The 13327-nt window shown below is 41.5% G+C and overlaps 1 protein-coding gene across 2 annotated transcripts in view; it reads right to left on the bottom strand.

The window, feature by feature from the left end:
- Window positions 1–13327, bottom strand: part of elp3 (elongator acetyltransferase complex subunit 3) — a 39990-nt gene that overhangs the window by 22395 nt on the left and 4268 nt on the right. For both annotated transcript variants that reach the window (XR_004336042.1, XM_032542190.1), the window contains exons 4-9: window positions 12702–12772; window positions 12406–12469; window positions 12146–12214; window positions 10004–10158; window positions 4389–4550; window positions 4098–4224 (exon numbers count right to left, since the gene is read on the bottom strand). Coding sequence is in view for 1 of the 2 variants with exons in the window: in XM_032542190.1 (XP_032398081.1) it covers window positions 4098–4224; window positions 4389–4550; window positions 10004–10158; window positions 12146–12214; window positions 12406–12469; window positions 12702–12772 (648 nt within the window). In the remaining variant the exon portion in view is untranslated. The remainder of the gene's footprint in view (window positions 1–4097; window positions 4225–4388; window positions 4551–10003; window positions 10159–12145; window positions 12215–12405; window positions 12470–12701; window positions 12773–13327) is intronic.

The raw sequence follows: 13327 nt of genomic DNA, 5'->3' as shown, positions 1-13327 counted from the left end.
GGGGGGGGGGGGGCTAGAGGCTGCCCCGTTATTCTTAAAAATTGGACATTTAAGAGTTGTGCCCTTATTGCACAGTTTAGGCTGTAGTGACACTTTTATCAATGGAAAAATAATAAAAAGAAGAAGAATATTAAAGACGATTGCAATTGGGGTTCCCAGCTCCCTCGGCCTTGGGCTCCTAATTAAGAGATCCCTGCTTCCTTAAGATGGCAACCAGCTCTGAGGGGCTCTGTACTGAGAAGGTCTGAATTATTATTACCAATTTTTCATCCCTCCACTAAAACCTTGGCTGCTATTTGCATCATACTTGCAGAATCCAGAGTACCCGTTCTCATCAATGTGGTTACGGCAAGCAAACAAAACCTATGAGCTGGAATTTCCATTCATCAGTCCATTCATCAGATGTTCCTGCTAGGCCTGCACACATGAACCATGACAAAACCTAACAGATTGGCAGCACCAAACAGATTTGTTTTTGGCACCTATAGCATGTTGGTCATCACCACAAGCCTGTAAACATAGAGGCTTCAATGAAGAGAAGGGAGAGCATTGCAGCGCTTTAACATCTTTTTCATACAGTCCATGTCTAACACTCAGAGAAAAGTAGTAGCGGTTGTGATGCAGTCGGCTCGTAAAATTAAATGAGAATAGAAGCCGTAAAAAAAAAAAAAAAAAGAGCAAATTATTAAAAACTTCAATCGTGAACAGGGTGAATCAAGATTGCGAGTTAACGGTTAATCATGCAGGCCTAATTCCTGCTTAATCCTTTTAAGGGTTATGGGGTAGCTGGAATAATAAGATGAACTTATCATCCCAAACTAATTGCTCCCTCTTGAGATAAATATTTATACAGATTTTTAATCTCTCTCTTTCCCTATGTGTCGATCTTGATGTAAGTTTAGCAATGCTAATGTTTCGGTTTGAGAACCCCCTAGACGATCCAGTGAAAACTGGTTCAGTCTGTGTTCCTATTCATTCTCAATGTCCCGGGGTCAAATTCATTTTGCACCACCACTTCCAAAACATACAATCTGGGGCTGTGAAGCTATAGTGTGTAGCTTCTGTCTTCATCACGAGGAATTCTAAGTAATGACAACAAAACTTTCCTGTCTTAAGCCTTGTCCACATGAACGAGGCTATTTAAATATCCTTAGCTGCTAAATGCTCCTCCTTGTTCACAAGCTTCAAAAACCAAAGCAACCTAAGCCAAACATGGACTTCACATAGAAGTAACAATATTTGGGGACATAGACACAACCCAATATCTCCCATTTTAACTTGACATCCAAATACCCATCTGGCCCACTCCCAAAGCTTTCCATTTATCTCTAACTTATTTCCCCCCATCCCATCTTTTCTGATATACTGTATATCCAACTACTTCCACTTCCTGTCTGACTATTCCTAGATGCTCTCTGTGTTAAAAATGTAGCAGTGAAGTTTATGGATGCCAGGAAAAATCCTGATTTGCTTAGTTTGGATTCCCCCCATTCATGTGTCATGGAAGATTAGATACGATGAGGTAGATCAAAGGGGAGCCATAAACACAAGTTTTATAATCTGACAGTGTCAGTGTCATAAGAGAAGAGGGAAGGAGAAGAGAGGCTGAGAGGCAGACGGTTTGTTTGGTAGAGGACAGAGAGAGAGAAGAGATAGATGACGCGACAGGAGAGGTGGGAAGAAGAGAGACCTTGTGATGGAAGAGAAGAGAAAGCGTTGAGTGAGAAGTTACGGCTAGAGAGGAGCGATAAATAAAAAGGGAAAGGTGAAAGATAACGGAGACGACAGAAAGACAAACAAAGAGAACGGGAGAGAGAACATATTGAGACAGCACGCTGGGAGAAAAAAGGCAGCAGAGACAAAGGAAGAAATTAAGTCTAGGGGGAGAAGTGACAAAGAAAGTGTTACAGGAACGACTCTGAGGGCCAACTACACATTTAATCTGCTTCTTCTCACTGGGCCGACCTGCTGCTGCCCCCATATTACCCTCACACACACACACACACACACACACACACACACACACACACACACACACACACACACACACACACACACACACACACACACACCACACACAACACACACACAGTTAACAACAACAACAACCCCACTTTGCTTTCACACAAGTCTAAATAACTCCAGCGTCTAATTCAGACAGTGGTTTAAATCTCTTCTTCGTTGTCCTATTTGCATCATTAAACTACAAAGCTGCTGCGTCACAGCTGTCTCTGATCACCTACAGTCTAATATGTTTTTATTACAGTCCAACATATATATCAGCCACTACTAGCTTATGGTTAGTCTATAGCGACGAAGTTCCAATTCCGGCATTGTTCAGGTGCCGCCGGAAATTCCACCGGATGTCCTTCATTTTGGCTGGATGTCCATCACTTTTCGCTTTCTTTGTGTTGGCGTTCTAAACTCCGATGGATTTCTGAGGACTATGGTTACCTGGTCCTCAGATCTGTGCAGGGTAAATCCAGACAGCTAGCTAGACTATCTGTCCAATCTGAGGACTATGGTTACCTGGTCCTCAGATCTCTGCAGGGTAAATCCAGACAGCTAGCTAGACTATCTGTCCAATCTGAGGACTATGGTCTATGCATGTGTGGAGGAGCCAGACCTTACTCTGCAGCGCTGTGGAGATAGGTCTGGCAATGCGAGGACACAAAGTGCCCAACCAGCTCCAAGGTCATTTTATTATTTTTCAAAAGCTCAGTATTCTCTGTCCACATTAAAAAGCTAGTGTTTTCAGATGTATTCACTCTTTTTTAATTCAGTATATCTCCGCTCTGAGCAGAACAAAACGGTTGTTGTCCTTTCTTGTTTAACTTGTAGCTCATTACAGAGGAAAACTAAGGTGTCAACTTTTTCAACTCTGTACAAACCCTGTGAATCACCAGACTGCCAGAAATAAAAAAAAAACACTAACAAAGCAAAGAAACAGTTCAATTAACAGGCAAGGGAGATAAAAAGTGTTACTATTGTTGGATCTGAGACAATGAGTGACATATTTTGGGTAAAAGTCACTGGGGTTCGTGCACCTGCTCCAATTAGTTAAATCTTCTTTTCCCTCATTGTGTTGTTAATCCCTTGATTCCTGTTTTAACAATGTAAAAAATAAGCCAAATGAGCTGATATTGTGCACAGCCTCAAACTGAGTCTTGATTTACATCCTACAGTCAGGCATGTTGGGAAGGAGCATTGTCTGATCCCGCACCCTCACATTACAGCCCGGTTCCCAATCAGAGCTGCAGAGTGAGCCTGCTGTTGAGAGACATCTGACAGGAGTGGTTTTTTTTCTTCTTTTTCTTCATTGAGTCACATCACAGTTGGGACTGCGAGTCAACTGTCACAGCTTTTCTGTTCCTATTTTTAAGATGCTACATGTGGGACTGACTTGTTACTACACCACTGTGAAATAAGTAGTGATGACGCACCCTGATGCCAAGCCCACAGAACAAGTCGATGATTCCTAATGTCACAAACAATAAACTTAATGATCAACTTGGTGCATAACTTTACTGGCATCTAGTGTGCCTTAAAGTAAATAATAAAAAAAAAAAAATAGATCATAGAACTGTACTGGATAAATGTGCCTTCAACGTGCCTTCAATGGGCCTTCAATGGGCCTTTTACTAAATACCTCGATTTTGACAGCGATATTGTAGCGTTGACTATTGGTGCTTTCACAAAATATTTACACAATGAGGTTTTTGATAAACATTCATCAGTAATCTGGATATAATGACTAAGTATAAAGGCAAATAATAGAACAGTTACAACAGTCTGACATCACTTTACTGTAATGCAGCCTTTAAAACCAGGAAAAGACAACCCTGATGCCATTTTATGATATCAAAAATCTAAGACAATATCTAGTCTTATATCACGATATCAATATAATATCGATATATTGCCCACCTCTAGATTGTATGCAACATTGCCCCGGAATAAAATTACTCTGGAACTTCGGTCAGTATTACTGTACAGCTTAACCTAATGCTAAGCACATCACGTCTTACCCTGAAGGTATGATTACGTATAAATTTATAGTTTAGTATGACAACAAACCATATTTATGAAATGCTTACAATGAACTGCTCCACATCCCTCTCCATGCCCACGTTAGGCAGATCTGGCATCATGTGGGCGACTACTTTGAAGCCGGCGTCCTTTGAAAGGTGGAAAGACTCGCAGACAGCTCGCACCGTGTGCCCTCTGGGGGAAGCATGCATGTACAAATACACAGTTAAATTATAAAAGCCTGAAGGTGAAAGAACAGAAACACAACATGATTTCCACACCATCAGAGCGACTGATATCTGGCCATGTCTTCTTTCTTATCTACAGCCGTCATGTTTAACCCCCCCCGACCTACTGACCTGTTGGTGTCTCGGGCCACGTCTTCATACACACTCTGGACTCCTATCTCCAGCCGCGTGCAGCCGTAGCCCAGCATGTCGCTGAGGTGTCGCTTCAGGCAGTAGTCGGGCCGCGTCTCGATGGTGATTCCCACACACTTGGTGTTACTGCGCTCCGAGTACCTGCAGGACAACACCGTCTCGCTCATTTCTCTTTAGATTATTCCTATAGTTAAAGAATACGATCCTTTTTGTTAAAGAGACAGTAACGGCTTCGAAATCGCCATCGCCAAACTCACCAGCCTCCATTTAAATAACCAATACTTAGAGTACTTTTTGAGTGCATAGAACCGGCCTATTTTTAACATGTAATTGGGTAAATCATAAGGCTGCACGATATGACCTAAAATTAAAATCACGATTAATTGCACATTTTACCTTGATAACAAAAAATGAACGATTATGAATCACATTGTTCTAGATCGTCTTATCTGAAGCAAATTGTTCCCTAGACGACATACACTGCGTTTATTTGGGCACAAGTTGCTCAGATGACTCAGACTCGGTCTTGGAGTTAGCTTCCATTAGGCTTTCCATGCCGCTGACTGGTCCAGGCAAAGTCACGTGACCACACGCGCGGTAGAATGTTTTTAGGGAGAAAGTAGGCCCGTCAACAGGAATCAATATTCCAAATTATCGTTCTGGGAAAAAGATACGCTGATATGTTGATACATTTTTGGTCAATCTTCCAGCCCTAGTAAATCATCTTTTTTTAAAACCAAATGAGAATGGAGAATGTGGTAAAAGTGGAAAGACGGCTTTAAATGGTTTATTTTTGTTTCTGACAACTCTGAATGAAATGTATTTTACGATGACAATATTAACGTTTATTCCAATGGAGTCTGGTGGATTTGGCTAGAGCATGTAGATCCTTTCTATAATGTTGTCAGACACTTAATAATAATATTAATCCTAGCCTGTCCGTGTCAAAACAAGGATGTTTAGTAGACGTACATTCAAGTTGCAAAATTGACCATCATCTTACATACATATTTTTTAATGTAGCTATTTTCACAGCTGTCTTGCACTTTTTCAAAGATTGTTGGTCCCATCAGTCTCTTAGACAAAAAAACATAAGAAAATAGCAACAAAAAAGATTCCCTTAAATATGCTTATATCCTATAATATAATTCTTGCTAACATTTTCTTAATTTGACTATTTAGTCTTATTTGGGTGTTCTATGGGATCATTAAGCAAAATCTATTTACATGCTGTGAGTTGGCATGGCTCATTATCTAAACACTAACCTCACATTAAGAACACACTAATGCAATAAAGTCAACAGAGGATAGAAGAAAATGTGTGTGATGCAAAAGTGAAATGAGACATTAATGAGCGTTTACTTTGTGTCAAAATAAAGTTAAATACTTAGACTGCTCAGTCAATTAAAAAGTCCTGACTGTAAAGGGATGTAGATTAGAGTGCTGCAACTAATTATTTTCATTTCTGATTAACCTTTCAATTAGTTGTTTATGGAGTGCTGACTATAAAATGGTGAAAATTGTGGATCAGTGTTTTCCAAAGCCCAAGATGACGTCCTCAAATGTCGTGTTTTGTCCATACACAGTTCACTGTCACAGAGGAATAAAGGAACTAGAATATATTCACATTTAAGAAGCTGGGATCAGAGAAGTTGCAGATTCATTTGATAAGTTGGCAACTTATTGATTCATCTTTGCAGCTCTAGTAGGATACTACTTGATAACATTTGAAGTTATTCTTTCACTGTATTTAAAAAGGTTAGTATCAGTATATATCCACCAATTAAAGTGTCTATAATCAATATTTTTGTAATAACAATGGATCAAATGACTGTGTGTAATGTGAAAGGAGTCCCTTGTATACGTATCACTCGACTGCAGCTCCCCTCGGCTCTAAAGAGCGTTTTAGTGTCTTTCAGGTTGTTGTTTTGGTTTCGGCAGCGAACACGTTCACCATGTTAGCTTCATAAGTTGATCATTTGGTAATGCTGTGGTCCCACCTTGGTGCACAGCCCCCAAATAGGAAAAAAACCCAATTAACTGAGGGTCTGCTGGGGGGCTGAAGATGGACTTGACCAACAGAGGACGCTCTACAACGTCCCTGTTAGTGATGGCGTTACATAGTCTGTCCACCAGAGGACGCTCACACGTCCCTGTTAGCGATGGTGTGCATAGTCTGTCCACCAGAGGACGCTTACAACGTCCCTGTTAGTGATGGCGTTGCATAGTTGTCCACCACGAGGACGCTTACAACGTCCCTGTTAGTGTGGCGTGTGCATAGTCTGTCCACCAGAGGACGCTCTCAAGTCCCTTAGTGATGGCGTTGCATAGTCTGTCCACCAGAGGACGTCTACAACGTCCCTGTTAGCGATGGTGTGCATAGTCTGTCCACCAGAGGACGTCTACAACGTCCCTGTTAGTGATGGTTGCATAGTCTGTCACAGAGGAAGCTCTACAACAGTCCGTTAGTGTGGCGTTGCATAGTCTGTCCACCAGAGACGCTCTACAATCCCCGTTAGCAATGGTGTTGCATAGTCTGTCCACCAGAGGACGCTCTACAACGTCCCTGTTAGCGATGGTGTTGCATAGTCTGTCCACCAAGGGACGCTCTACAACGTCCCTGTTGGCAACACAGTTTTTTGTTGTTGTTGTTATTGTGTTTTTTGATCAAAGGACTTTAAGTCTCTTGCGTGTCCACAGAGCGGCAGGTCTGCTGATTAAAGCAGGAAAAGAAGCAGCCAGATGTAGAAAGTGACTTAATATGACGCAGTACAATCCCTTGTAATTCTTTGAATGTAATCCTGAGACAGATATTTTCTGAGCTTCATCTGGCCTGAAACGTGACTCCGCTGCGACTTCTAAACTTATTTGAGTAACGGATCTAAATCCTCAAAACAACACAAGCAAGCTAAACAGACACATCTCATCCAAGCACACCAGCCAGCTGTTATTTTCTCATCTCCAGCTGCTCCAATGACCATTAGCCCCACTCCTCATGCCACCACATATTCCTTCTGAGTCAGTATCTGCTGGCAATAAATGTCCATCTTTTACAGTCTGCTGGCTGATTTACACCAATTACACGAGTTTATGCTCCAGAGAGGATGATCAGATTGTATGAGATGAATCAATAAAAAGTCTATTATCTCAGGCGATTATCTCGAGGTATCTCACTGGACGTGATCAGATCGGGGGGGAGAGCATGTGGTTGCGGTCGCACACGCACCCCCCCACCGACACACACATATACATAAGGGCTGGCCCCAGCTAAATTAAGTGCCCCCCCTTCACAAACTGAGCAGCAGCCATCACGATTACCTTGCGCACACGCACACACACACACACAAACAGAGATAAGGGCTGTCCCCAGACAAACAAAGTGCCCCCCCCCTTCACAAACTGAGCAGCAGCCCCCACAATTACCCTAATCATAGCATGTTAACGCAGAATGCTGATAGCAGAGCAGACAAACTCACACACACACACACACACACACACACACACACACACACACACACACACACACACACACACACACACACACACACACACACACACACACACACACACACACACACACACACACACACACACACACACACACACACACACACACCTCCACTCTTATCTGACTTTTGGGACAAACAAACAAACCGCCCCAGTCCTGTGAGAAAGCCATTACTTGGTCAAATGGTCTGTATGACGTCTTCAACCCTTCAACTAATAGGTATTTCTACTTTGACTTTGACCCGTCTCCAAGTCATCTAAGAAGTCGCTACTCATCCATACTGAGCAGATGGGGGGCTAAATCCATTCAAAGCTGGCCTATCTTGGTAAGGAAGAATTCAAGGACTTATTGAGAGTGGCCTCACTTATTTTCCTCCAGAATTCAGAATGGGTTTCTTCAAAAGCTTTATGGTTGGGATAATCATCATATCGTAACTTCCTACAGGATGTGTGTGGTATTTCGTTGTGGTAAGTTAAATGGAAAGAGGGATAGGGTCAAGTGGATGTAGAGCTGGGCAGTATATCGATATTATGTCGATATTGTGATATGAGAGTAGATATTGTCTTAGATTTTAGATATCGTAATATGGCATAAGTGTTTTTTTGTGAGGTCATTTTATGAACTACCCAGGCTGTTGTAGCTGTTGCCTTTTCCCACTTAGTCATTATATCCACATTACTGATGATTATTTATCAAAAATCTAATTGTGTAATTATTTTTGTGAAAGCACCAATAGTCAACGCTACAATATCGTTGTGGTATCAATAATAAGGTATTTGGTCAAAAATATTTGATTTTCTCCATATTGCCCATCCGTAAGTGGATGCAAACTCATTATGGTGTAAATGCCCATACAAATGTGGTACAGTACTTCCCATGTAGAATAGTACACACATAAAGACAGTCTTTTGAGCTGGGAATGGTTCTGAGGATAAGCACAAAGAGGAAAGGGACATCATGCTAAGTTCTTATTTACTGTCTCTGTGACATTCTAAGAATGGTAGAATTGCTCCCTCTGATGGAGACTGCACATATTGCAAGTGTGTGTGGTCTGCCAGCTGCACAGCAGCAGAGAAGAAAGCACTCTGGAGGGTCTACCCAGAAGATCATGGGCTGCCCTCTACCCTCCCAGGAGATCGTTTCAGCTTTTCAGTTCCTGATGCCTCAAAAAAAGCCCAGAGCATACTAAAAGATCCATCCGAACCCGGACACTCTCTTTTTTAACTACTGGCAGACGTTTCAGGGCTATTAAAACACAGATATATCGGTCAGGCATTTCATTATTCCATCATTTCATTTTTTTTTTAAATACCAATTCATCAGAATCATTCATAATGACAAATAAACAATTTTGATAAATGAATATTGAAAAAATAAAATAGAAACAAACGGTGGAGTTTAGGAAAAGAAGATCGGGTCACACAGGACACAATCCCCAAGCTCCTAGGTGAAAGTCCTGTGTTTTACCCATCTGCCACCCCAACCAACCTCCATACGCATTTTTTTGCCCTTTCATACGACTTGCTATGGCGTGGATTCACACGCAATCGCAAGGTAATGAAAGTCAATGGAGGCCAAACAGCCTTGATAAACACACTAAAAAGCGAGTATGCGTCTTGATAACACGCCAATAATGGCATACGAATTGGCACTCACCATTTCATGAGATCAGTCTGGGAAAATATGTAAATTATATGGCTATTTATGTTGTCAAAAAAGGAATTTTAAACGGGCAGAACAAAGCCAGCCTGTGTGATTTTTTGCGAGGATCTGTAGGATATGATTTGTAGGCTGGGATGTCTCTGCAGCACCACAATACTTTATTTTAGAATGGTCTGACACATTTTGCCTTTAACAAATATTTCCCTTTAAATTGCCTCCTGCAATTTGGATATTGCATTAGTTCATATTGCAATTTTGATAAAATTGCGATTAATTGTGCAGCCCTAGTATCGAATTCTTCGGATCTGTGCAAGGGCGGAGGGTTGACTTACTGGACCTGTCTCAATTTAAGTTAAATAACTCTGCTGTAAAGAAACCCCCCGGGTCGTTGAAGACAGGTCTGTGAAGCGAGACTACTGCGTACCTGACGGCCTCGGCCACGTTGTTGGACGTGTGTCCTGACAAGGCGTCGTGGAGGTTCCTGATGAAGTAGTCTCTGTACTCCTCAGCCAGGGCCATGAAGGTCCCACCCATCACGATGAACTCCACCTTGTCCACGCTGTGCCCCAGCTGCTTCAGCTGCACATCACACAGACAACACACAGGGCTTAGTACAACTGTAAGAATCATGCAATTTGGCAATATCGAGACATTTAATAGGCTGTGATTGGGAGTAAAGTGATGTGCAGCGGAATCATTTTCTCTACAATAATAGTGATATCTGGCAAAACAAATTACAATTTTACTTTAAAACATCAATTGAAAAGGTAGCAAATAATGTAACCCTCTTATACATTGTATATTCCTGTGTTTTTATTGATTTTTTTATTTTTTTTATTTATGTGCAGTATATATTTTCTCATTCTTTTAGGTAAACATATAAAGTGACAGATTTCTTTTATATATGTTTTTTTAAAGTGTTGGTCTGGCAGGTGGCTGGATGGGTCGAGGTTCAGGATTAGTTTTGATTGTTTGTATCTTGTACACTCTGGAATTTTTTTATATAAACACATTGATCAAAAAAACAAACAAAAAAACAGCAATTGCACAGAAAACCGACCCAAAAGCCAACCCTTAATGAAAAAGATGAGACCAGGCAGTGGCAAATTGAGATTCACACAGCATATTTTTACATAAACTGTTGCTTTATTGGATGGCTTTGCTCTGCTGCGTTAGACTAATAAGGCCATAAATTTAAACAACAGCATAATTGGGGTCAGGTCTTGGCAGACGGGTAAAAGCCATGACACTCATCACTGTATACTAGATAAACTATCAATGGTTATGATTAATACATGTATGCAAGCAATGACGATCACTGCACAGCAGCCGTTTTGGGAAATGGGAGTTTAAGCACCTTGTGAATATAAAAGAGGCAGATGTGTCGAGCAGCTTCATTTAACGCGTCACAGCGCAAAGCCAGGTTCAAACGTCTTTACTAATTTAAGACCAACGCCATTTTCAATTCACGTCGTTTAGATAGCAAAGGCACTTTGCAATGCGCCTATCTGTGCGTCCATGGGGGTGCTGGTCTTACAGGGAGGTGTGTTCAGGTGCATTCTGGGCAAATTGCTATCTTGAGGCAGCAGGAAGTGATGGCGCTGTTGACCAACCAAAACCTGGTCTAAAGTCAGTAACGCAGCATTTCATTGTTATTTAAACAGCAAGTTAGTAAAATGTGCCCAGGCTCATGCACAGCGTGAGCACTATGCCTGTATTATTGTGTATATCTATATATTTTATATCACATTTTATAATGGTTAATCTGCCATTATAACAGCAATGCGCCAAGGTACAAACGCGGCTGGCATTTGAAGGGAATGGGAGATGACACTGATTGGTTTATTGCAGGTTACGCCCAAAACACACCGCTGAATGCGCATGGACCCTTTTATCCGCCATCAAACTAGCAAAAGTGGATTCGTAAGCGCTCTAAACACACCTGCGCCAGGGGCTTGCACTTAGATTGCTAAAATAGGGCCACAAATATCATCTTAGATTTTGGATAACGTAATATTGTTATAGGGTTAGTGTTGTCTGTTCCTGGTTTTAAAGGCTGCATTACAGAACAGAGATGTCATTACCTCATCTTCCCAGACTGTTCTCTTATTTGTCTTTACCCACTCATTTTGTCCACATTACTGTGAGTATTTATCTAAAATCTCACTGTGGTGGCGCCTAGATAGATCACCTGGTTAAGCGTGCGCCTCGTGTACTAAGGCTCAGTCTTTGCTGCAGCGGCCCAGGGTTCGAGTCTGACCTGTGGCCCTTTGTTGCATGTCATTCCCCCTTTCTCTCCCCTTTAATGTCTTCAACTTTCCTCTCAAATAAAAGGACTAAAATGCCCCAAAAAATAATCTTTAAAGTCTCATTGTGGGGGTATTTTGTGACAGCACCAATAGTCAACCCTATATTGTCGCCACAATATTAACATGGAGGTATTTGGTCAAAAATACCATCGTATTTGATTTTCTCCGTATCACCCAGCTCTAATACCACGTCATGTCTAAAGTGAAGAGCCATTGAAAGGACAAAAGATATGTGTGCACGGCAAGGCTACACTGACCTGCTCCACCCGATGTCTGGTCTGAAGGTAGGGGTCATAACGTGCTCGGATGGCTCTCATGGACGTTGGCTATCACAAGAAGAGAGAGAGACAAAAATTATAATTCATTAAATAATTGCTTGAAGCATTTCAACAAAGTTTTGTGTTCCCAAACATTCAAAAATCTTAATTTTGAATTAAGTCGGTTCCTAATATTGGTTATCAATATTGTTATCACTGGTATGGGCCTTGTTTCCGGAGACAGCAGGACACCGTCTTACCTCATAGCCAGTGTAAGACTGTGTGGAGTACTCAAAGTCTGAGTCCGGTCCACCAGGACAGTAGCTGCAAGAGTAAAGATTGAGAGATGCTTGAAATGTAAGAACAATACATCAATAAACATGTGATGGTGAAAAACAAACTGTTCTAAATAAGCAATAACAGCAGGAGGAAGTTCTCTGACCAGCACTTACTCAAATGTAAATTAACAAAATCATTTAAGCAGTGCACAATCTTCAAATTTAAGTAGAACTAAATAAACTGCAACATTTTAGGGAGGAGGACTCATGTTACTCACACACAGATGTTGCCTGTGAAGCTGATGTGTGGACATCGATGCGGTTTGCACATCACAGCCACCACTGCAATCTGGACAGAAGACAGAAGTATTGCGTTTAATGATTTCCTGAATTCTCGAACTTCAGTACGCTGTATTTTTCATAACTTTCTTTCACAAACATCGATTGTTTCACATTCCCAGAGAAGAGGAACCTTTATGTACAGAAGTCTAAAAGCCGAGCTCCATGCAGCGTTGCAGGGGCCAACTGTCGAGTCAAAGTCAAGGCTAGAGTCTGCAGTGTTCAAGTCCAAGTCTAAGATACCAAGGAAGAGTCTGAGTCGAGTCACTATAACCTGAGTTTGAGTCTGAGTCATGAGTCCAGGACTTGCGTACTCCATCGTTGCCCGTTAGGCAAAAAAGTAGTCAGAAACATCATCCTAATTCCCAGTCCTATTTCATAAATCCTCAGGTCCGAGTCCAAGTCATCAGTGCGCGAGTCCAAGTTGAGTCACGAGTCAAGTGACTCAACTCAAATACTCCATCACTGGTACAAACAGCTGAGCTGACTGGGTAAACATCATCCTGTTGGGGATATTTATTCATCTAATATGGCATGAACATAAATCAAGTTTAACACCAGATAC

Source organism: Etheostoma spectabile, chromosome 18 (assembly GCF_008692095.1).
Source record: "Etheostoma spectabile isolate EspeVRDwgs_2016 chromosome 18, UIUC_Espe_1.0, whole genome shotgun sequence".
In the NCBI taxonomy this organism is placed as follows: domain Eukaryota; kingdom Metazoa; phylum Chordata; class Actinopteri; order Perciformes; family Percidae; genus Etheostoma; species Etheostoma spectabile.
The sequence above is the reverse complement of the archived record's forward strand: the minus strand, read 5'-3'. Positions and strand labels throughout refer to the sequence as shown.